Source organism: Leuresthes tenuis, unplaced genomic scaffold, assembly GCF_036924035.1.
Source record: "Leuresthes tenuis unplaced genomic scaffold, fLeuTen1.0.hap1 SCAF_22, whole genome shotgun sequence".
In the NCBI taxonomy this organism is placed as follows: Eukaryota; Metazoa; Chordata; class Actinopteri; order Atheriniformes; family Atherinopsidae; genus Leuresthes; species Leuresthes tenuis.
This window is the reverse complement of record NW_027325376.1, coordinates 26,142,732-26,168,657: the sequence shown is the minus strand read 5'-3', so window position 1 is coordinate 26,168,657 and position 25,926 is coordinate 26,142,732. Positions and strand designations below refer to the sequence as shown.

The 25,926-nt window shown below is 41.9% G+C and overlaps 1 protein-coding gene across 1 annotated transcript; it reads left to right on the top strand.

Moving 5' to 3' along the window:
• The first annotated feature begins 3,040 nt into the window (after window positions 1–3,040).
• aco1 (aconitase 1, soluble) lies at window positions 3,041–25,264 on the top strand. The gene is made up of 21 exons (XM_072376866.1): window positions 3,041–3,143; window positions 4,464–4,596; window positions 4,699–4,867; window positions 6,626–6,763; window positions 6,907–6,976; window positions 7,057–7,240; window positions 7,814–7,953; window positions 8,049–8,220; window positions 8,535–8,635; window positions 8,889–9,005; window positions 11,930–12,089; window positions 12,197–12,332; window positions 12,511–12,595; window positions 17,334–17,490; window positions 19,493–19,617; window positions 19,708–19,812; window positions 21,261–21,403; window positions 22,792–22,939; window positions 23,369–23,491; window positions 23,762–23,947; window positions 24,019–25,264. The coding sequence occupies exons 2-21, from the start codon at window positions 4,488–4,490 to the stop codon at window positions 24,133–24,135; spliced, it is 2,685 nt and encodes an 894-aa protein (XP_072232967.1). The 5' UTR covers window positions 3,041–3,143; window positions 4,464–4,487; the 3' UTR covers window positions 24,136–25,264.
• Window positions 25,265–25,926: the final 662 nt, after the last annotated feature.

Here is a 25,926-nt window from a genome sequence, read left to right as displayed (position 1 = left end):
GCTAATGCCACGTTTCTGACTATAGAGCTGCCAATTACCAGGGATTTGGCATCGGCAGGTGTGTCACTGAGTGGGGAAAATCTATTTGAAACGTGGACAGGTTGATGGTGAACCACGGGCTATATACTTTAGGGCTATGCCTCCTCTTCCTGACAGTTACCCAGCCAACCCAGCTGCTCGGGTTCTGCTAAGGGGTGACTAATGGAGCTAGCTACGCTAGGTGGCTCCGCACTGGCATAAGGGACCTGGCTCGCAATCGGGTGGTTTTTAAAGCTGCAGAGCCGAGCTTCCAATTCAGATAACACAGTAGTCCCGAACATAACAATTTCCAGCTAATTGAATGTTAAAGATATGAAGATTAAAGATATGACATAGATTTATGATATAAACACGTCAAATAACAACATAACATTAACAATGATTATGAATCTGTAAAGTTATGACATGAATAACGAACCAAACAATGTTATTTTCCTGTGTTAACCATTGAATAGAAAAAGAAACACCAGGAAACATCGGTTCACAGTTGCATTACTTCATATAAATGTCCTGTTACTGACTTCATTTGTATTTTACTATTCTATACTAGAGACCACTAGGGGGCAATGTGGCTCCATAGGCAGGTTAGTCATTTTCCAAAAAATAATGATTTCTTCGTTATTCTTCCAAGTATGATCATGAAAAAAGTTATAAAATGCAGCTCGTGATTACACTGAGAACCTGAAAGAACCCGTACAAAGATATTAGGCACATTTAATACGGTTTTAAGATTTGACTGAAAGTGAATCTGAGTAAAGTGATTTTTAGAGTTCCATGAGACGTCTGGCTGGGTCAGAGCAGATGTCACCTTTGGTTTACTTTGTCCAGATAAGGTAGGGAGTGGTTTATTCTGGTTATTCTCCAATGTTCTCCTAAGAGGGTACTTTGCTTTTTCAGCTTAGTGAGCACTAAGTCTGGTAATGCATTCCCATAAGTTTATGGGTCAGGTCTGTGGAAAGAGAACCTCCCCCAAATACCTTCATAGGGAAAAGGTTGTTGTAAATTTGATAATCTCTGTCTCTTTCTTGGTGTAGAAATCCCCATCTGGCCCCTACATAGAAACATCCTCCACAGGACTGTTGGAGCCTTCCAAAGGTTTAAGTTTGTATCAAATTCCACACTTGAGTTCACTGCACTGGTGCTCTGCTCAGGCTGGGTTCCCCTCAGTAGGGGACTTCTTCGCCCATTATACAGCTCTACTCTAACCACATAGCTCTTCTCCTCTCAGGCTGGAGTTTCCCCAGGGAAATCATTGCCTGGTACATGTTGGACCTACTCTACAGTACTCTACAGGGGCTCTACACTGTACGGATGTTTTACCCATTTTGTGGAAACCATTTGAGTCTGTTACTGCGGTTTTGCATTTCGTGTGGACAGTCTCCTCCAGTTTTAAAAGACACGGACCAGACGGTTACATGCCACCATTCCGATATCCCGCCATTCCTATATCCCGCCATTCCGACATGGGCCTCAAATTGTCGGTATGGCAACACTTAATTTTCTATCAAACATCCCGTTATTCCAAGACTTTTTTCCTCCTATGGTCAGAATGGCGGTATCTTTTATTTTTTTATAAACATTCCGCCATTCCAACAATTCCTTTAATAGCATATTAAAGCCTTTTTTTTTTTTTTAGAGGAACTGAACAAACTCGCTAACCAACTATAATAAATTATTATCAAAACCCCTGAAATTTCAAAAATGTCAAAATACAGATATTAATGTGAATCGGGCGAGTCTGAAACATGTTAGATCAAACAGAAACAGTGACCTGTCACAGCAGCCAGATGGATCGGAGCTCTCCACAGAGCCCATGCCTCTTTTTCATGCTGGCATCATATACAACATTAATAATTGCAATTACAGACAATCGCTGCGATTGGTTGTTTAGGTTGATGACGTAATACGTCTGGTGCGTCGGTGCATCAGCATAGAACTACAATTTATAGAATGTGCCCTCGATCCCACGATCTCTGCAGTTTGACAGATCGTTACGGATCGTCTTCACGTTGCAATCGTTCACGATTTAATATCGTCATATCGCCCACCCTTATTGACAACCAATTAACATTACTTTCTGGAAACAATTAATTTGCCATGTCTTTAATTGCTTTTATATTGTTTAAGACTGTACATACATTTTCATAGGTTACAAATTGAAATGTTTGGAAATGTGAGTTCTAATACACTGGGGTCATGCTAATCGACTGTGAATCAAACGATAGCACGTGTGACCCAGTTATCTACCAGGTCTTTGACACAGCAAGTATTTGAAGATTTGTGAAGATTTGTGATAGATGAAGTCATAAACCCCCACTGGGATATGGTGCCTCATCCATAGATTTCATACCTTAAATGTGAATCCATTTTACAAATTTCTATACACAAGAAGCCTTGAGCACAAAAATCTTAAGATTATTTCAGGTTAGAGATGAAAATCTGCAAATGAATCACGTCAATAGTCTTAGGAACCTTCCAAACTGAATGAAATGACCTGGACGTATCTCAGCAGCAGCCATGATAAGATCATTTGAAATTGTCCAAATGCTAAGGAAAGGAGCTTAAATTTAAGATCCCTTTTAGCATAGGACACACTGGAACATCCTTTATGAAAGAAAGGAGATTATTCTGTTTCAATATACCTTGTGGCTGCAACTTTCATAGCAACGCTTTATCATTTCCATCGTGTTGTACAAACTTTTTTTCATGTGGATGAATATAAGAGCAGGAGAATGAGAGTGAGTAGCTTGTGACAACAATATTTGTCACTTAATTTTTTTCTCTCCTTTTTTTAGTCACAAACATTGATAATAAAGTAATATTCTATATCATCTCTAATCCAATGTTCATGATGTCCTTTATAATATGTCCTTAAGAATTTTCCCTACCAGTTATCCTTAACCTCATGACGTTTTTCATTGGGGTTAAGGAAGAGAGTTTAGAAAAAGACATTTGGACACCTTTGACTATTCGACCGTATCCTATGCTTTTATTCTGAATAAAACCTTAACCGGAAGTAGTGCCATTGGCTGCGGAACACAGGAGTGTTATTTTCTTTCTTTAATAGGTTGACAGCGGCGGTGTCTCCTCTGCTGCACCACAAAGTAAGTAGCTAAAAACCGACACATTTTAATTTGCTGTTTTGTTAACTGTTTGTCAGTCGTCTGTCGAAAATAGTATATTTTACTTGTCGTTGTGTTCTTATGCGCGAAGCGTGGGCTACATTAGCTAACTTTGCCTGTCATTGTTAAACCACCTTTCATGGTTGCAAAACAAGCCATGACTCAATAGAGTTATTGAAATAATAACAAGCAAGTTTTCTAGGGTTATTGCTTTCCTTTTGTGTTCTCATATAAATCAGTGCTTGTCTTAGTTAATGTTTGACAAAGGAGCTAATGCTAAGAGGCCAAGTGAAGTTGGATGGTTGAAAATATGAATGAAACACGTCGGGGATTAACTAAGCTAAAGTACCGTTGTAGCGAAATTGTTGTTTTGGGTAAAGTTGAAGGATACACAGATTTTCTTTTTTCTTAAAGCAGTCTTTAAAGTGACAGCTTCAGCTCTGTTTTATGTAATGTTGGTATTATTCACTGATGTGAAAAAAAATGTTTTTTTTTTTTTTAGGAATGCAGTCATGATTTCCTGCTAAAATATCAGTGAAAACTGAATTGTTGTTGAAATAGAACTGTAACTCCAATAAAAGACTTGATTTAAAGCAGGAAGTCTGATCATATAGTGTCAGATTTTGGTATGGATGCATTCAGGACAAAGATCCCAAGCTCCAGTCATCTGTGCATTTAGCAATGTGCTAATCATTGTTGATTGGCATTGTTTTTTGGTCATAGTTTGACACTCGGCCCATATGTTTGACGTAAGGGTTAGGGTTGGTTAGCGTATACCATGATGTAACATACGTGATGTGACTTTCAACCTGGTAGCTTGGGTTTAAGCTGAACATCCAAATATGCAGCCTTTCAGGATGTACAGGCACATGCTCTTTTTATCATTTCAACTTTGACACAGATATACGCCTCTGAAGGAAATCGCATGTGGCCAAACCAGCTTTTCATTTACTTTAAATGGTGTTGGTTTGCAACCAGCAGCAGCTTTTCACACATTTGGCTGCACACTTCCCTGATTTCTAAAGAGAGTTATGTAAGATTCGTAAAACGTGGACTAGAGTTCAATGACCATCTGCTTCACCTTTATGCATGCACTGCAATCAAAGCTAATCCATTTGCACACCATAGAAAGATTATAGAGTAGGCCTCATTATTAACCCTCTAGCCTCTGTAGTGACACTGTTGCTTTGTTTTAATTTCCTTAGCATGTGAACTTAAGCCATCTCTGCTTGTGCTGTGTACCTTCCAGTGTTTACACCAAGCTTATAAAAGTCTAGTATAAAGTATAAAGTATTTTTCCAGGTTGCTACGGACACATAAAGGAGGATGTCTGCAGCTATGAAAAATCCTTTTCAACATATAGTGGAGCCCCTCGACCCCAAGGACCCGACGCAGCGGTTGTTCAATCTGTCCAAGCTTGGAGATCCAAGATATGGTAACAGTACAATGTAACTGCATGTTGAAGTGAAACCTCTTGTCTAACTGCTTAGTCGTAGTTGCATATAATCAAAAGTTTGATTAACAATCTGCTTCTCAGGCCGTCTGCCATTCTCCATCCGGGTCCTGTTGGAGTCTGCTGTCAGGAACTGTGATGAGTTTCTCATCAAGCGCTCAGATGTTGAAAGCATCCTCAACTGGAAGCAGACTCAGTCTCAAACTGTAGAAGTACCATTCAGGCCAGCCCGTGTCATCCTCCAGGACTTCACGTATGTCCATACTACACTTCTACCCACCTAATTCTACATTAGAGCTGTAATCAACGTAATCAGCGTTTTGCATCATGTGCATCTGCGCAATATAATAGCCCATGATTACCGAAAATATACTGATATCAGTACAAGAAGGCAATTAAACCAGAAAGAGATGTAAGACGAAACACGATAGCTCTAAACCAAACTAAATTCCCAGTAACACACAGTAGTGAGTGTGAGCGTAGATGGTTGTGTGTGTCGTTTGTCTCTGTGTGGCCCTGGCGACCTGTCCAGAGTGTAACCTGCCTCTAGCCTGATGACAGCTGGGATAGGCTCCTGCCCTCCCAGGATGTTGTCAACCTGCACTTTTTCTCTTACCCTACAGTCTGTCAACATCAACATGCAGTATAACACAATTCTTTTCAGAACTGTTCCTCAAGGAACCCTAAATTAAGACACAGCCCCTCTGCAGTCTTGTTCTAAACCATCAAATCTACAGGATATGAAGAGAAGAGGGACAGAGAGAAGTAAGTGGCTTGGCTCACAAGTCGGCTTTATTAGAATGAGTGTTCAAAACGATCAGAATTGACCAAAGTGCTTTACACAACAGTAAGATACAGAGGAGAGAAAACGGTAAAGGTGACAATTAAAATAAATTCAAAGAAAGATTGAAAGTTAAAGACAAGCTTACAAACCTAGACAGGATAGTTATTAAATGAGTATCATAAAAGACATCCATTCTTTTTCTCCTGCTTATCCGAGCTTTGGCTTACATCCCCAATAGCCACCTTATCTCCTCCTGTCGCAGAATGTCCAGAATGCAGCAGGAGTCTGTTAATTGTTCAGTAAATAAAAATGTAAGTAAACATTTTTTTTTTAAATAAGACACAACATCCAACCTTAAAATCCTCCATGGCTGCAGTAAATAACTCAGTTGCACACATAGCACTGTTCAACCTCTATCAATGACCATGTGTAACTATATAAATAAAGTCCTGCTAGTCCTTTTAGTTGGACTTCCAACTAAAACACGGTCAGCTTGGATGAGACGAAGTGCAAACTTCTGAGGTAAATGGAACACAGCATAGTTCTCATTCTTTGTCCACTTAAAAAAAAAAATTGATCACAACCATTATGACGGTGTATGTATATATTATGTTGAATTGTCGACAATATCATGTAAAACATTAGTGTATTACTTACAGTGTATTATAAGTCACCTTTATGGCCAAAACCTTTTTATTGTGACGCCCCTCTTAGGGATTTATAGTTATTGTCCCACTTACTTAAATGCAGTTCTCTTCCAATACATATGTATAAACACAAGTTAAAAGAATAACTAAGTATTAGTAGCATTATTCTCTATATGTGTAACTGGCAGCACATCTTTTATGTCGATCCAAATCAACAGTACATGGATCCTTCGAACAAGTATTGTGTGTATTATAAAGCTTGATGTACTTCATCTTAGTCTTCTGTAGCAAAAAGTTGTCAACAATTGCTGTAGTGAGCCACATTGTTGCTCTTGATGGCATTTTGTCTTGTTACCATACACAAACACGCTGTCATTTATTTTTATCCACTGCCATGTGCACCCCGGCAAACCCACAAATTCCTCCAACATTAGAGATGTACATTGACCAGCTGGGGAAGGGAAGTCTTTTTTTTTTTTTTTAAGAATATTGAAGCAACATATTGAAGCTTGGGACTCTGAACATGACTTGTTTAGCCTTTTCACTCTGACCTGTGCTGTGATCTGAACGCTCTCTGCAGCGGTGTTCCTGCTGTGGTGGACTTTGCTGCCATGCGTGATGCAGTGATGAAACTAGGAGGTGACCCAGAAAAGATTAATCCAGTTTGTCCTGCTGACCTCGTCATCGATCATTCCATCCAAGTGGATTTTAACAGGAAGTAAGAACGGGCTCATTGGAGTCTTCCCACCATCAGACCAGAATAGCACCATCAGTTCACAGATGATGTATTGTTCTGCTCACTCTTTGCTGAGATTTGAAGCATTATCTAATCTCTTGCTTGCGCCTGCTTTATTCCTGTAGGTCTGACAGTCTTCAAAAGAACCAGGACTTGGAGTTTGACCGCAACAAAGAAAGATTCCAGTTTTTAAAGGTATCTAACTTTACTGCTTTTTATGTCTGACTGTTTTTATTTGGTCTTTCTGTTCATTCATGTGATGTTTGTTCTCTCAGTGGGGGTCTAAAGCCTTCAGGAACATGCGGATCATTCCTCCTGGTTCAGGAATCGTTCACCAGGTCAACCTGGAGTATTTGGCCAGGGTGGTGTTTAACTTCGATGGGTTCTTCTACCCCGACAGTCTGGTGGGCACTGACTCCCACACCACTATGATCGATGGTCTGGGGGTTCTGGGCTGGGGTAAGACAATAATGTATGCAATTAATACTTAACGGGGCTTATTTCTAACAAACTTCATTATTATCTAGTTTTAATATACAGGTTGTGTTATTTTTGTCTCTTTTAGCTTGTTTTGATATTCTGCACCAAATATGTCATCAACATTCTCATTTTGAACAGCAACGTGGCTATTTTCTGTTTAAAAAAAAAAATAAAAAAATGTCCCGGAGTTTAGCAGTGTGATCGTAGACGCTGATCATTTCTGCTGCTGTGTGTTTATCCTGTTTCTAGAAAATGCATCTTGTCATATTGATATTGTAAATCTTTTGTATTAACTTTGGATTGGAAGCATTTATTAGTTTGAGCATTTATTGCCCTGTCCCAGTTGAGTGTGAAGTAAAATATACGTTTAACCAGCTTCACATGATGACGAGTGTAATTTTTGGTGTGTAAATCTTATCCAACGCTTGCTGTGTGCTGCATTCCCTGCTCTTAGTTATAATTTCCCCAAATATATAAAGTTCTGTGTAATGATCCGACAATGAAGTGAAACGATCATAAAGTCCTAAATTAACAGCTTCCTCAAACCTTCAGGTGTTGGTGGGATTGAAGCGGAGGCTGTTATGTTGGGTCAGCCAATAAGCATGGTGCTGCCTGAAGTGTTGGGATACAAGCTGCACGGGACCCCAGACAAGTTCATCACCTCCACTGATATCGTCCTCACTGTTACAAAGGTAGTTGCGATAGTTTCATTTAACTTTTACAACAAAATGTCTTTTCTTACCCAGCATCCCTGACATGTTATCTTTCCTTGCCCTTTGCACTTCAGCACCTCCGTCAGGTGGGTGTTGTGGGGAAATTTGTGGAGTTTTTCGGCCCGGGTGTGGCCCAGCTGTCCATTGCGGACAGAGCCACTATCGCCAACATGTGTCCGGAATACGGAGCAACGGCAGCTTTCTTCCCTGTGGACGACGTCAGCATTCAATACCTGGAGCAGACGGGTGAGTGTCCAGCAGTGAGGCCTTACTGCTGCAGAGTGACTCAGGCGGCTTTCCTTGATTCATTATGAAAATATCATTTTTCACCTCTGCATTATCAATTCAGAGTACTTCTGATGTTTTGCTAATGTTAGTTAGTAGAATTACATCATAAGGTTCTAACAGTTTCTTTGTGAGAGTTTTGTTCAAAATTCTCTGGAAATGAAAATAATTCCATTCCATTCCATTCCGATACCCTTTTCAAGCTAATAAGACCTCTTTCTGATTAATCAGGAGTGAATAATGTCTTAATTAATTTCTTCTCTGTCTGGATCCAGGGCGAGAACCAGAAAAGCTGGCCTACATTACAAAGTACCTGAAGAGAGTGGGCATGTTCAGAGACTATGATGATGTTGCTCAGGATCCAGATTTCACTCGGGTAGGTCAACCTCATTTTGAGGTTTTGTCCATTTTATTCTTCACATAAATTTATTTAGAGTTCATGAATGCTAATTATTATTGACCTTTCAAATTTGAAATGTTGGGAGTTTTGCCCTTAATGATCATATGTACATTAGAAATAATAAATTCTGAATGTAAATTTTGTACTTGTGATAAGAGTGCACCAGTGGACAGAATAGTAAGATAAATGTGATAGGTGAAATGAACCTCTCTGGTCTGCCCTCTCTCAGGTTGTTGAGTTGGACCTCACCACAGTTGTTCCATGCTGCAGCGGTCCCAAAAGACCGCAGGACAGAATTCCTGTTTCTGACATGAAAAAAGACTTTGAATCATGTCTGGGTGCAAAGGTAGGCCCCAGTACTGCTACATTTTTACTGGACATCCGCAAGAAACTAAATTTAAAAGCTTTTATTCACAAAAAAGCCTTTCAAAAGCTTTAAACACACAGAGTTTAGGATGGGTATTGAGGAGCAACACTAACCTGGTACTAGTTCGGTACTGAGGTACTGATAAGCTCTTGTTAAAACTTATGTGCCAACTTTTAGTGTCAGCCGATTACTTACGATTGTGTTACCAGTTTAAGCTAAACTCTTGATACATCAAATGTATTCTAAATGCTGTGAATTCCATGCAAGTTGCATATCATACTGACCTGACAAAACACCAGACATGTTCACAAGTAATTTTTTCCAAGTCCACGTCAAGTCTCAAGTCTTTGTGTTCGAGTCCAAGTCAAGTCTCAAGTCTTTGTGTTCGAGTCCAAGTCAAGTCTCAAGTCTTTGAGGACCAATAACAAGTCAAGTCTCAAGTCTCAAATGACTGAAATGAACGTTCTATCATTAGACACATGCCATTTGGTCCAGATAAGACTGCATTACTGTATCTTATGGCATGAAAGCATGCACTGTATCATCAGTATATGTAAGATCAGTATACACTGCCGGATCAAAATTGATCAGAGCATGGTCACTTAAGAGGGCTATTTCAATTGAATGTAAAGAAACACCATGAAAGCTTGTTTGAATGTTTTGAACATTTGCCATATATGGAAGAAGAGAAAACCCCTCAACCTGCATACCATTGTTTTCAGAATTTCATTAGCTATTCAATACGTCACTCCAAAGTAAAATCCACTGCAGCTGGTTTGAGCCTCTCACATAAGAATAGGTGCAGATGCTTTTGACCTATCAGTGAGTAATTGACTATTGTGCCCGAGCAGACAGGGTAATATGTCATCTATTGGAACAAGTCAGATGTCGTTCAAAATTTTAAAGACCAGAGCTGTTTCGGTATCACAGTGTGGCTAATACATGCATGCTAACCTGAGTCAAATGATCAGCTCGTCATCGTGCTCTGCAGTGGCCTGATAAGGAACCATTCATTTGAATCAGTTGTGGTGGAGGAGGGAAACATCAAAAACATGCAGGGCAGTGGGTCATGAGGACCGGAATTGAGAACCACTGCTCTAGTGCTTAGCTTTTCTTCTGTAAACATAAAATCCTCAGAACTAGGGATGCACCGATACGTTATTTGGATCGGATATTGGTACCGACATTGAAGAAAAATCGAGATCGGGTATTGGTCACAATGGGCTGATCCATATATTTATTTATTTTTTTAAGTTATTTTCCCATTGTCCTGTCCAGCATTGGCATTCATCCAAGGGCCTTCTGACCTCTCTAGTGGTGAAAAAAATGTTAATTTGGGAATACCTCTGATTTTTTTTTTTTTTTTTTTTTTTAAATTTTACATTTTTTTTTATTGTTTTTACCAAACTAGAGAAGCTATTGTTTTGTTCAGATGCTTTTGTAATGGATGTTTAATTCCCATTTGCACTAAACTATATAAAGAGCTGATTGCTATTTATTTTGAAAGTCTACCAATTTTCTCAATTTCAGCTCCTTTATTATGTAATTATGTAATTTTGAATTCCTAATTGCACTGACTGAACCAGTTACACTTGTTATATTTTTATGGTTGAGATTGTTTTACTGGTGCACAATTAATAAATAAATAAGTAATTCAATACATTTATATCTGTTTATTTGTTTTTAAAAAAAAATAGGAAAGAAATGTTTTAGTCAAGTCTGATGTTGCCTTGCTCAAAAGAATGATCTGACAAGAATTATCGTTTATTACCATAATTCCACACTGTTTTTCTGTATCTGTATTGTATCGGAGGAGAAAAAAGCGGATCGGTCCATCCCTACTCAGAACACTCAATAACCCAAAGAGTTGTGCTCATTTTTATAACGTGTTTTTACATTTAAGTTTGCCTCCGTGGTACAACCATGCCTTGTACATCTGCTTTCTTATCACAACATTAGCTTCAGTGTGACATGACAAGCTCAACGTTGTGAGGTTTTGAAATAGTACAAATAATGGTACGAGTTCATATGAGAACAGACAAAGTGTGATCTGTTGTTGGCCGCACAGTCATGCAGATCTGAGCTAAGCACGTTAAGAAAAAACAACAGGAAGCTGTGAATGTGTCTGACAAATAAGTTTTCTAAAGATAGAAACGTATACTTCGATCAGTGGTACTGCACCGTTTTTGTCCTCGTGTAAAAATGAAAATTACACAGCTAATGATAATAATTTAATGCTAAAAATGTGATGTTTTCTAACTGCTGAAATTTTTCACATATTTACATGTCTTGTCCTTATGTTTTGCTTTGATTTAGTATTGATTGGCACATCAAGAATGCCAGTAAATTTATTGATAGACATTAATCTGAAAATCTTGTGCATCAATTAATTTTGCTCTGTGGTTGAACACTGTCAGATAAAAAGAAACTGTGTTCTTATGTGATGGAAATCCCATGTGATTAAGTTTTCTTCACATCTTGAAGCATCAGATGAATTAATGAAGGAAATGTTATTTATGCTCTCTAAAGGCCCCTATCAAATTCTATCTGTCAAATTAATCAAATTAATCTGCCCTTCCTACTTTCATATACAGCTGACTCTCTGCTGCCACATCTGACTTTGTTTCCTGCTAGAACTTTTCAATTCTTACTGAAATGTTTTTCAGTCCGATTACTGATCTTTATTAGATTCTGATCAACTCACTATGCCTAAACAGTTAGTGTAGTGTACATTACTGCATAAAAGTAACACAAAGTTAGTGTTCTGTTATAGTTCAAAGACTCAACTGTTGAGTTAAGTTCAATAAGAATCCAAATTTTAACTTGATTATGAGTTTAAGTCCATCGTTGATCTTTTTATTGTGCTATAATAATAATATTATTTTGTGTTGCAATGTTCTCAGCAAGGGTTCAAGGGTTTCCAGGTGGCCCCTGAACGCCACAGCACTGTGGTCCCCTTCCACTTCAGTGGCAAAGAGTTTACGTTGAGCCATGGCTCGGTGGTCATCGCTGCCATCACCAGCTGCACCAACACCAGCAACCCATCCGTCATGCTTGGAGCAGGTGTACTTACTTTGTTTGAATATCATATGACGGGATTCAGAGCAACTTTTACTGTTTGCAGTTATTTGACACTTTAAATCAATAAATGATGAACCTTCTTATGCCAGGACTCCTCGCAAAGAAAGCGATAGAATGTGGTTTGAGTGTGAAGCCGTACATAAAGACCAGCCTGTCGCCCGGCAGTGGAGTGGTCACCTACTACCTGAAAGAGAGCGGTGTTATGGACTACCTCTCTCAGCTGGGGTAAGCTGCTCAAATGGTTGTTTTCATTTAGTTGACACTTTTATCTAAAATCACCATTTGCAGAAATGAAACAGATAGATCCTAAAAACACAAAGCTCTAATGGTTGTGTATATTATATTAGATTTTAAATGTGTCACACAGTATGATTCCTCTTTCTTTTTCTTCTGTTTCTTTTAGTTTTGAGGTTGTTGGCTACGGTTGCATGACATGTATAGGCAACAGTGGACCGCTCCCAGAACCAGTTGTGGATGCCATAACCCAGGTATCAATGATCTCGAGTACTGTGGAAAAGTTATTTTTTGTTTTTGTGGCTGAACCCCCCCCCAACAAACAACCCACTTCAGTCATCTTCAAACAGAGGAGGTGGTCTCAGGTATCACCTCCCAGCACCGACAGTGCAGTATTGGCTCTCCTCCCCCGGCAGCTTCACAGCACATTCACACCTTGGATGCTGTGAACAAAGCTTGCTCTTTCAGACAAGTAGACAATTTCTAGGTGAGAATGACTTTGGTCACATGTTGTAGCACACGGTGGTCATATGACTGTAATGACCTGCCAAGTGTGAAAGGCCCCCCTCTGCTTATCATCTGATAGTCCCAACCACCTAGTTTAGAACTGAAGAAGCCTTTAGGATGAGAGCTGGATCAAAGGAATCAAACATCTGGAACATATAATCCAAAATGGACATTTTATTTCGTTTGATGAGCTCATATCACAACACGAGATAGGCAGCAATAAATTCCTAGAATATCAACAACTTAAGTCTATAATAACAAAGAAATATATCCTCCACCAACCAGACTCCCGACTAGGGTAGCAGAATTTCTAAGCATCTGCACCCCAAAACTACTATCAAAAATATATAAATTATTGTCTAAGATAGATGACACAATGTCTCTTCCATCCTCAAAATGGGAGGCAGATTTATCCATCAGTTCTAGTCATAGCTTCTGGCCACAAATATGTTTGAACACCTTCAGAATGACTCAGAATTCTAGTTTACAGCTCATACAATACAAAATTCTTCATAGAACACACTATACAGGACAAAGGATGTTCAGGATGGGTCTAACACACTCAAACATCTGCTCACATTGCACAGATAACACACCTGATGATTATGCACACGCTTTGTGGTTCTGTGCGCCTGTCCAGAAGTCTGTGCGGACCTATCAACATGGCTAAAGTGTAGCATCCCTGCATGCCCCACACTGTGCATACTGGGTGACTTAGACAACATCAACATGGAAATTAACTCAGCACACATGGTTCTCACAGTGTTATGTATCGCAAAGAAAACTATTCTCATGAACTGGAAAGCGAAGAACAATCTGGGTATTAACCAGTTTAGAAATTTTCTTTTAGATTATATTAGCATGGAAACAATGTCTGCCTCCTCAAAACATCAATTGGCTGAATTTAATTCTCTCTGGTCCCCTCTGATTAGCTTTATCACATAGTGGTGGTGGTGGGTTGCTGTCCCGTCGCTCTGGGCGGTTGGGTGTGTGCTGGGGGGGGCTGTGTGGCTTCGGGCGTCTGGTGGTCTCTCGGGTCGTGGGGACCGGGTTGGTCATTGCTGGGGGGGACTGTGTGTCGGGCTTGGAGGGCAGTTTTGGGGGCTTGCGGGTGTGACTGTCTTGCAGTGTGGGGCGGGGTCCCCTAGGGGCCTTGGGGTGGTGGCTGCTGGCTCTATGCCGGGTGGCCGGGCCGCTCTGGCGTGGGTGGTGGTGCTGGGCCTGGGCCCTGGTGGTTGGGCGCTGCCTTGCGCCCGGGGGGGGGGGGCCCTGCCTGTGCCTGGGGGGGCTGGGTTGCCCTGGACGCGCCACAGTATGGGTGGGTTGGTGCAGGTCCTGGTGCCGGGCTTGTTGCTCTGGGACCTCCACGGTGTCCGCAGATGGCGGGATGGGTACCTTCTGGGGGTACAGTAGCTCCCGGAATATGGTCGCTGCAGGCCCCGAGCCTGGTGGACATCAGCCCCTCCTGCCCTGGGTTGGCTCCCAGGTAGCGGGGGTGCCTATTGCAGCCAGTCCCTGGCTGCCCTCTCCGGGGGAGAGTAGCTCCCCCGGTGTATATCCCCATACCCCTCTCCCTTCTGGCTCCTGTACACAGCACACACTCACACATGAAGGGTTTTGGGGGCGTGTGTGTTCGGTGGGGTGTAGTGGATGGGGCCACGTAGGTGGTCCCCTTTGGTTGCACTCTGCAGTTCCCCGCCCCTGTTTTAATTACACCTTAGACATCACTACCTATCAAACACACTCACACACACACATTAGGTCTTGGGGGGTGGTTACACTGAGTGGCATCTGGTGGGCGGGGCTCTTTCGGTATGTAGGCTGCCCAGGGGGCTGCGCTCTCAGTTCTACAAGTTTGGCTGCCCCTCAATTTTAAATCGCTCACTATTAGTAAATATTGAAGAACCAGAAGGGAGAGGGGAGGGGTCTTCTTCCCACACCCCTGCTTCCTGGTTGCTGCTCGGGGCGGGAGGGACCAAGAGGATTAATTAATTGTTCTGCTGGTTCGGGGTCTGTGGTGGCTGGGGGGCTGCTGGCCCCCTGGTGTGCCCGCTGCACTACACCCCAGCGGAGTCGAGGGAGGGAGGACGTGTGGATGTATGGGACGTGAAAGTGTGTGTGGTAATGATTGGGCCTGGATCTGGGACTTGCTGTCGCCTGGCCTGCTTGTGCTTCTCCCGATGGGGGGGGCGGCGTTGCCTCTCCCCGCTGCTCGCGACTTCACCCACCTGTGGGCACGTCTTGACTCCCAGGGCACTTGGCCAGGGGCGCTGGGGCAGGCGCTGACCCACTGTGTGGCTGTCTGGGGCGCTTGGCCCTCCTGGGTATTGGGTGGGGCCTCTGCCGGGGGGTTTGGGGGCGCCCGGGTCCAGTGCACGGCCCATGTCTGGGTGGCTGGGGCCTGGCGGGGTCGGTGGGCTGTTGCCCCTGGCTCCCGGGGGACCTCTGCCCTATGCTTATGGGGGCTCTGTCCGGGGGCTTCCTCTGCAGTCTTCTGGGTGGATGCCTGGTTGTCCCTGCGGTGGGCTTCCTGGGTTCTGTGCTCTGTGGGGGCTGCTGGTGGCCTGGGTCTTGTGGCCCTCTCTGCCTGCTTCTGATTGCTGGGGGGGGGGGCTGTGGATTGTGGCTCTGTACACTTATACACTCATAACTAAGCACGGTTACCATGTAGGTCCTGTGCCAGGGGCGTTGCATGTTCTCTCACACACACACACACATTTATTAGTCCAGTAGCATGGTCGCTAAGCAGTTGATGTATTATCATGTCGTCTCAGGTCATTTACAACAGCTGTGTTGTATGCGATTGCTGCTTCTTGTGCTTGTTTTTGTTTGTTTGTGTGTTTGTTTTTTCTCTGCTTGTCTGCTTTCAGGTGCTCCTGGTGGCTCTAAGGCTGGATTCCCCTCAGAGGCCATGGATTGTTGTCTGTTTTGTTTTTTACAGGTGTAGCAGCTGGTTGTCTGGTTTTTGTTTCTGTTTTTGTTCTGTTTCCTCTTCTTTCCTCTTCTTCTTTCCTTGTCCCCCGGTGCGGTTCAGTTCTATTACATGTCATATATTGTAAACAGAAATAAATAAATGGGCATCAAGGGGAGCTTTACATTTATAAAACTTCCCTTGGCAAAGCAAATCTGTTTGGCATCAAAGGTATTCAGACTACAATTATGCTGCCATAATGCTGAACAGGACAAGGGGAAAAAAAAAAGGATGAGAGCTGAAATGTCTTCAAGATCCAAGAAGAATTCCAATTGCCCATTTTCAAGCTCTTAGGTAGAACGCTTTCCTCTGAAAGTGGCCAAGCATTTTTATATGAATGTATTTTTTATTAAGTCTCGAGCGTAACACTGGCTTATGAATCATACAAGCATAAAAAGCACTTGACTCAAGGGATGAAGCAGTGTTGTTAACTTAAGACATAACTTGTCTAATAACTTAATTTAACCTTAATTTTATATCTTTAGACACTTCCCCGTGTCTTTAGATGCAACCATGAAAACACCCAAGATCACAAGAGTGTGACAGACATAAAATTGTATTTTTCAATGATTCCCAAAGAGCTATTAGCTGAAAAGTTCAGAGTGCCCACTGCAGTATGTCCTTAAAACATTCGAGGAAACTGGACAAGTGGAGGACAAAAGAAGAAGTGTCAGGCCTAAAAAACTAGCTACAGCAGATGAACAGGATCTGAAAGTGATGTCCTTAAGAAAGAGGAAAAAATCCAGCTGTGACCTGACAGGACCTGAGAGATGCATCTGGACCTTCAGCTGATCCATCTACTGTTGGCCCAAGCCTCATCAGAAATGGTCTCCATGGAAGGCTGGCTGTCAAGAAGCCGTTCTTAAGGAAGGGAAACGGGGAGAAAAGGCTGAGCTGTGCCAAATGACACAAGAAGTGGACTGAAAATCAGTGGCAACAGGTCTTATGGAGGGATGAATCCTCCCCAGAGCCCGGACCTCAACATTATTGAAGCAGTGTGGGATCATCTGACAGAGAACGGAACAAAAGGCAGCCCACATCCAAAGAAGAGCTTTGGGATGTCCTTCAAGAAGCCTGGAGAACTATTCCTGAAGACTCCTTAAAGAAATGACAGAAAGCTTGTCTCAGAGGGTTCAGGCTGTGTTGGAGAATAAAGGAGCTCAGACCAGATATTTCCTTTAAAGCTGCTGAGAACTGATAAAAACTCTGTTTTTGTCTTATTTATGGTTGATCATGTTTCAATAATATTCTGCAACTATTTACTGTTTTCCTGACAGTATATTAAGAAATGGGGGGTGGCTGAAGAGTTTTTCCACAGTACTATTTGTAAAAGGCTGTTTCCACATATATTATGTTGAAGTTTCCATCTGTCACCAATGAGAAATGTTCAACGCCGTTGGTTATCTTTTCCTTATTTATTTAGCTTTTATTTATGTTTTGTTCACCTGAAGCAGCCTTTTGTCTTTTTACTGTTGCACTGGCATTGTTAAAGGTATCACTGATTTGTGCCTCAGGGGGATCTGGTTGCTGCAGGTGTCCTGTCGGGCAACAGAAACTTTGAGGGCAGAGTTCACCCCAACACCAGAGCCAACTATCTGGCTTCACCGCCGCTCGTCATTGCATACGCCTTAGCTGGCACTGTGAGGATAAATTTTGAGAAAGAGCCCATTGGTGAGTATTAGTGTATCAAAGTTATTACATCAAACTACACGTTTTTCAACAAAATAATAGTTATTATGTAAGCAGTGTATATGTAAATGTATATGCTATTTGGGGTGTGGGAGCAAATCTGCCTGACACTGATTTGAGAGTCCGGTTTTGTTAGAGACTTTCTCAAAGTGCACTGGTCTGCCAATGCAGATGCAACCTGCACATTTCAGTGATGGCCAAAGCAGTCAGGAGCTGCACAAATTAGCACAGAGTCACAAACAGACCCGCTGTTTATCAGGATCCTGTAGTTCACAATAGGCTTGTTCGGTATACCGGGGAACTGAGGCACTTAAAACGGTATTATACTGCGCTTGGACGAGGCCGGTACTTTTTTTTACGTCGCCGCATTGTATTTTGAGCCGAGCAAGCCGGAGCAAGCCGGTGAGCGAGCAGCATGGCGCGACGGAGAGAGATGAAAGAGAGATGGAGACAGGAGCAGGGAGAGGATGGCAGCTGCTACAACCTCCACCACACCACAACTCGTAGATAAACCAGGTGTGCGAAGTGCTACATGCAGTTACTTCGGCTTTAAAACAAACGAGCACGGTGAAGCCATTAACACGAAGCACCACTGTGCAAACGGTGTTACAAAACATGTCTGGCAAGGGTGGAAACACTTCCAACTTGGCAAAACACTTGAAGGACAAGCCCCCAGACCTACATAAGGAGTTCAGAGAGCAACAGGTAATAACTTTCAGTGCTAAAAACAAGCAACGCCAGCCCGCTTCAAACGTTAAAGCTGCATTTCAATTAGCTACCACTATCTCTGGTTTAAATAGCCTATTTATATTATTTTATTTATTTTTAAAATTGTGTTGTCTCTGCATTAGAAACTATTTTATTTTATTTACATAGTTCGAGCCTAAGATTTTCTTTTAAAATGAAGTAAAAAATGTCATTTTATATGTTCTCTCTTTATTTGGAAAAGTATCGAAATACATGTTGGTACCGGTATAGACACCAAACACTAGTTCACAAACTAATCAGATGCAGCTTGTTTTTGTGGAAACAGATTATACAAACTTTACCCTGTTCTGGTAAAATACGTTAGTTGTGCTCTTTGGCTCAGTTAAAAATACGTTCTTATTTATTGGGATCAATTAAATCCATGAGCGCCATCAGTTTTCCCTCTTGGGTTGAACTACATTCAGTTGTGTTGCTGTGTTTTTATAGTTGGGGATGGGAAGAGTCACGATCCCCTTATCGTTCGTCAGCTCACCATTAGCTGTTTTCTACACAAGTTCGTTGTCCACTGAAATTTAGTCATTTAATTGATTTAAAGCATTTTACAATGCAGTGACGGCAGTGCGGACAAAAAGAAATGACACAAATCTAAACTAAAATTGCAGTATTGAGGCAAGTTGCCTGTGAACCCTGCTGGTAATTCTGGTAAAGTGCAGCAACTACAGCCACGTCAGGCACAAGTTAGTAAGCGTTACAAACAGCAGGGCATTGTTTATGGCTGGTTAGCTCAGCTAAACGGCACTGCTGGCGTACATGTGTGTTGGTTAAAGGGAAACCTTCGAGTCTATCAACCTGCGCTGTCCAGGGAGCTCCTGAGTATGTTTTTCCTTGATGACTTGTTAAAGAAACAATGTGGAACATTTTTTGCCATTTGGTTACAGATTTGAATGTGTTCTAGTTTAACTTTCTTATCAAATAGGTAGAAGATGAGGTGAATTCTAAAGGCTGCTTTCATTTGCACTCTGAATACTCCTTCATTCGACCATGTTTGGGTTTGAGACACACAAACGACAGTGTTTGTGTTAAGATGTGGTTCGGTGGAGTTTGTCTCACTGCATCAGAAAGTTGATGCAGAGCCCAACATGCTGTCTAACTGATTTATTAATATTTTTTGCACATGTGACATCATCACATCTGTTAAATTTGAATTACATAGAAAACACAACAAAGGCTGTTTTTGAACTATTTGAATATTGTCTTTTCTCCACCTTCACTGCAGCCATTAACTCAGAAGGTAAAGAGATCTTCCTGAGGGACATCTGGCCCACACGAGAGGAGATCCAGGCTGTGGAGAGAACTTTTGTCATTCCATCGATGTTTAAAGAAGTCTATGAGAAGATCGAGGTAAACTTTAGTTGTGTGCATCTTTAAATGTAATGATGTAGTTTGATTGGAAATTATTTCTTTGGGTTTTGATATGCTTCATTGTTACAGAAAGTGAATGAACGCTGGAACTCTCTGGTTGCTCCCTCTGACAATCTGTACACTTGGGATCCCAAATCAACTTATATCAAGTCCCCGCCATTCTTTGATGGTTTGGTCAGTATTACACCTTCCATCACTATCTATCACAGTTACTTCTACAGCTACAATAACACTCATGGCTGTAGAGGAGAAATTTGTCATCTTTCCATTGTTTGCTAAGAACGGTAACCGAGGAGACCACCTGGGTCGTCTGAACTCGCTGTAAAGTTCATGAAACTAGACTCAGATGGGCTGATCGGTCTTGACGCCTCTGTCATTGAAGAATGGTGTGGCTGCACCCATTACTATTCTGTCTCACCTGTGTATAACCTTAAACCAATCACAATCATCTTGGGTAAGGTTAAGCCCAGGATTCAACAATGCTAAATTCATCAGGATTAAAAATGAAAGATGTAGTTGTGTCAGTAGGCAGGACAATGAAAGCCATAAATGTGTATTCAAAATGCAGTTAACTGAGGTTTTGCTGCGGATTGTACAGAGATGAAGCATGACTTTCATGTCAGCATCGGGGAAAAATGTCCGTGTGTCTGTACCATTACTTGTTCAGCGCATGACAGGGATTAGCTGAGCAGTCTGCACGCTAGAACAGTGTATCAGCCCCTGCTGCCCTGCTCAAAACTAGCAGTAAAAGTGAGTTATTGTTATTAGATTTTATGTGAAGGAAGCAACATACAACAGATAGAAGTTGGCATGAGCACAACAGGTCATCTGGTGAATCCCTGGATGCTAATACAGCTGGAACAAGCAACACCAACACAAGGCAAAGACACGGGTATCAAAGAGCTTTTCTAACCACATCTTAGACACATCTCAGCGAGATCAAAGATCATTTTACTGAACTGTTTTTGCTTTTTTACTGATAGTCTTTACTGAAAATAAAAATGTTTAGTATTTATTTTTTCTTTTGCTCGTACAGTACTTTGAAGGAAAGTGCTTTATAATTAAAAATGATTATTATTAATAACAGCAGCTGTCGTTTTTATCACTTAACACTCTCCAGCTCCTGTAGTCCAGCACGCACCGAAAACAAACTCAACTTAAATCCAAGAATGTGGACACAGCTCTTGCTTTAGTTGTACAGAGACAGGATAGCTCGCAAAAGCAATTCCAGCACCCCATACACCCCCCACAGAATCCCTCAGGGGAACACAGTCATAAGCCTCGTCCAAGTCCACAAAACACAGAAAGACTGGATGGTCAAACTCCCATGATCCCTCAGTAACTCTGCAAGGGTAAAGATCTGGTCCACTGTTCCACGACCGCCTCTCCTCAATCTGAGGTTCGACAATCGGCCAACAGTCAACCTCCTGTTATAAATAATAACTGGATCTTCAGAGCTGGTCTGCGGGAATTTACACGCTGCATAAAAAAACGGGCGTGCAGAGGTTTCAGTGTTTTTTGGATTTTTCATCATTTATATCAAACACTTTCATTCAGAATTAGACTATGTGTAGTGATTTTGTGTTCTCCTGTTTATGTTTTGTCACCTTGACTTCATCCAGACCATGGAGCTGGAGCCACCTCATTCCATAATGGAGGCCCAGGTGCTGCTGAACCTGGGGGACTCTGTCACCACAGACCACATCTCCCCTGCGGGCAACATCGCCAGGAACAGCTCGGCAGCACGCTACCTCACCGACAGAGGGTGAGTGATCTTTGTCTTACTGTGGCCTCTTTATGAGTCAAACTATAGCTCAACAAAGAGTCCGTCATTCACAAAACGCAGGTGTAATCACATCACCTCTGCAGTGACACACAGTCACTTACATCTCTGACTTCTGTAGGCATTAATTCTTTTATTTCTGAGCTAAGGAAATATCCATTACTTTGACGTATTCACTTATCTCCTGCTTGACATGTGAGCAACTGGAGGAAAAATTAAGTTTATTTTAATACAGGGAGGGCCGCTGTCCTGCAGGTTTTAGATGCTTCCCTGCTTCAACACACCTGATTCAGATTAAATGGATTTCTTCAAAAGATTGTTTAGTTCTGCACAAACCAGCTAATGATGCATTGATCTGAATCAGGTGTGCTGGAGCAGGGAACCTTCTAAAACCTTGCAGGCCCTCGAGGACTGAATGTCGACATCCCTGTTTTAATACAACTGGGGCATCGTGTATAAACCTAGTGCACGTATGATCCGATTACCCACACTAGTTTCAAGGCGCAATTGAGCACGTGTAAAAATGATCGTGGCATGAGGATGTGCAGGGGACTGTAAAACACCAAATTACAAAGCACCGTCTTATCACAGAGGTCGTCAAAGTTTGCTTTTCTGTTCTGTTCTGCGGCTTTGAACAGTCAAACTTGCAGTTAGTTTAAGATCACAAAGACATCTTTTCCACCTTAATGTAATACTTGAGACAAGCTTAAACTTTTCTGTGAATGAATATTCATCCTCCTGAACCAAACGCAGATATCTGCCATCGTATTGGTACTTTTATTCTGTGAATCCAGCACAGAATGAAACCCTGCTCTGCCTCCCTGGGAGCTCGGGATGTCTCCTGCTTCCTCTGAGTTTGCTGGACTCAGATGAACTTGAGGTGGTGTCTCTGGCACCGCTCGTCAGTTTCTGCCTCAGTCTTTGGCAGTGATTATCATTACTTTGTATTACTGCGCATGAATTAGTTTTTTTTACTTGAGTCTTTGTGTCGTCAGCTCCAGCTCTCCTGCACCTCCACCTGTCAACTACACCCTGCATTTCACCTCCATGTGTCTGTGCTTTTTTCACAGAATCATACATTTTTGCTGGTTTTTGCCTCTGTGATTAGCACTTCGACCTCACACCTCTTCTTGCTGTTGCTGTTGCTTGGACAGTAGGTGGCAGGGGTGTCGTGTTATTGTACTTTGCGCAGTCCCATGCGTTCAGTCTTACGGTCTGAGAGTCCTAAAGGAAAGGCTTTGTACACGTGGATATTTCTTGCCATCTGTACCTTTCAGATTCTTCCCCTCAGTATGAGAATGTGCAGTCTTCTATATGTGAGGCCCCTGACCTTTAAAAGTTCCTGCTCCACTTTGTTTTTCTTTTGGCAGTTTGACCCCAAGAGACTACAACTCTTACGGCTCTCGTCGGGGTAATGACGCTGTCATGGCCAGAGGGACGTTTGCCAACATCCGCCTCTTTAACAAGTTCCTCAACAAGCAGGCGCCACAAACCATTCACCTGCCATCTGGGGAGACGGTCAGACTGCTCATATAAGATGTTGCTCTGACTGAAATGCTTCTCTGTTATCTGTCTTTGTCTCATTTCTATGGAAACATGTAGAGAATGATTAAGAGTTGATTGAATTCAATTTTTGCTGTGACTTTTGGTCAAATTTTGCCAGTCAAAAAGTTGTTTGTTTCAGAAATTAATCAAATGTGAACAAAATCATCTGATTGTTTTCTTGACTTATTTTCATATTTCATATTTGAGTTGATATTCTTAAATGTTGCAATGTGTCCAGCTCGCAGTCCCAGATTTTTATTTTAGAAATCTGGAATCTTTGATTGTTGATGCAGTTGATGGAATTTCACTGAACAAATGAACAGTTGAGCTAATCCTCTCAGTACTGTCAGTGTTTTTTTCCTGAGGTTGAACTGACCCTTTCACGCGTTTCCTTTTGCTCAGCTGGACGTGTTTGATGCTGCAGAGAGGTACCGGCTGTCTGGTGTCCCGCTGCTGGTTCTAGCGGGGAAGGAGTACGGATCGGGCAGCTCCAGAGACTGGGCAGCAAAGGGCCCCTTTCTACTGGTGAGCTTCACGTCGTCAGTCCTTTTTTTACAATTCATACTCCACTTGACTGGCTTTTAACAGGACTTTGACCTTATCTCATGGTCCTTGTCATCAAATAGAGTTGCTTAGTTGTTACAGTGTCAGCTCATTGTGGAACTCCACTCATGTGATGAGTCCAAGTCCATTTGCTGAGGAAGACTGTGAGATGCTGTTGTGTGTAGTTTTATTTTTATCTTGACTGAGCTGGATTTCTTTTGGAGGGTTTTTCAAAACGTTTTGTTTTTGTAGGGTATTAAGGCAGTTCTAGCAGAGAGCTATGAGAGAATCCACCGCAGCAACCTGGTCGGGATGGGAGTGATTCCTCTGGAGTATCTACCAGGAGACACTGCTGAGAGTCTGGGGCTGACGGGCCAGGAGCGCTACACCATCATCATCCCCGAGCAGCTCACACCGAGGGCGATCGTCAACGTGAAGGTAAGCGAAGAACACACCGTGTTGACGTGATTCTGAAGGTCACACCTGACGTGCTCTTCCTGCCCTCACAGCTGGACTCGGGGAAAACATTCCAAGTGTGCATGAGATTCGACACAGATGTGGAGCTGACTTATTTCCACCATGGAGGAATCCTCAACTACATGATCCGCAAGATGTCGGAAAATTAATACATGCTTAATCTTTTTTTATTCTGAGCTATGGTGACATAACTTTTAATTCAGGTAGTGAGTGAGAGGAGAACGCCGTCCAAGAATAATCTAATCATTTCCCACATTTGGCACACAGAACCATTTGCAGAGAACTGACTGTATCACAAAACAATCGCTTGTTGAGAAGACCGCTTCAAGTTCTGTCTGCGCTGTATTGTGGTTGAATATAAGAGATTTTTGATTTACCTCAACCTGGTGTCCTCTGTAATTATACCTTTATCACTGAGTGGTCAGAGACATTCAGCTGAACCAGCACTGGTTTATTTTTGCCTGGGTCTTATCATGTGTTGTGATCAGGAGCACATCTGACGTCACACATTCCAGCCAGTGATTTCTCACTCTTCCTCTGACCCAAAGGTGGCAGTAATGTGCCAACAAAGGCAGAGAAGAAGAAGATGCCGTTAAACAAAGTGAACAGTGCTGGTTTCAAACCTCAGTTTAGTTTGTAAATGTGTTATGAAGAAAGAAATCCAACTCTAGGATGCATGCTGTATATTTTGGTGAATCATCTCTTTTAAGTCAGTTTTATTTTTAGTGTTTTACACAGTGAGGAATAAAGATAAAGCACTGAACCGGTGAGGGTAGAACTGTCCCAGTCCCCAAGAGAACATGAGACAGCAACAGGTGGAAAGACACGACACAAGCTGCGATAAGTCAGGGATTCTGCATAAACAAGGGGTACATTAAGGTTTAAAAGTCAATTCTTGACTTCGATAAGAAGTTAGGACCAAACTGTAGACGGTTCCAGAAAAGCCTCTTAATGGACCATGTGTGAGGTGATTTTGTTCAGGGATGTGTAGGTGATGGACTCCCAAAGGCTGAGTTGCTGTATAATACTGTGATGAGCATTCCAGTAATGGTTCTCTTACACTGCAGCGTTGGTGAATTGATCTGCTGATAGCCACAGCGCACTGTTGACCTGCTCTTCTGTGACCACCTTAATAACTTAATAATAAGATTTTGGCCTAAATTGGTGATTGTTTTGATGATAAAGACTGACAAGGCTGCATATTTGTGTTCATTCTTCTGTGTTTGTTTTAATCAAAAAGCATTAAGTCTGAGTTTACTAATAAAGGATTAAAAATTATTTTTGGAAGTTTTTTTTCATTAATTCCTACTTTAGTTGTTTGATTTATTTTTGGTAGAGTCTTATATAAACAAAAATTTTAAGTGTAGTCTTTAGCAGTGCTCTACAATTCTGCTACAATGACCAACTAATTTTGGAATATTTTCTTAATACTTTGCAGAAGAAGGTCCTTAAAATAGTCCCTAATAGCCCTTTAGCTCCATAAACATAAACTGTTCTCACTGATTGTGAGTCTGTGTCGGAGGAGAAAGACAATTGTTAGAACATGTGACATGAAGACGGGAGTTTGGTGCTTTGCGGTTGGCTCAGTTATCTCTGATGTACCTTCCTGTTGATCCCATCACTTTGGCCAGAAGAGTGAACTGAGCCGATCTGCCTCTCCTGGGAACATATTAAGGAGCACCACCACATAGACTGACTCATAGCCGCAGATAAATGTAGACATTTGTTGTAAAGTGAGAGATGCAGGGGCACAAAAGCATCACGCTGGTCAGGAGGTGTGCAGAGAACAAGTTGACTTTTAATAAAAAAAACAAACATAGCCTTTTAACAAAGGACAACCTATTCAACCTATAAATGATCTGAGTACCAAAGGAATTTACTAAAGGTACCATGAGGAACAGCAATGGTATCAATCTTATTGTAGTCTCCATTTTTTTGTA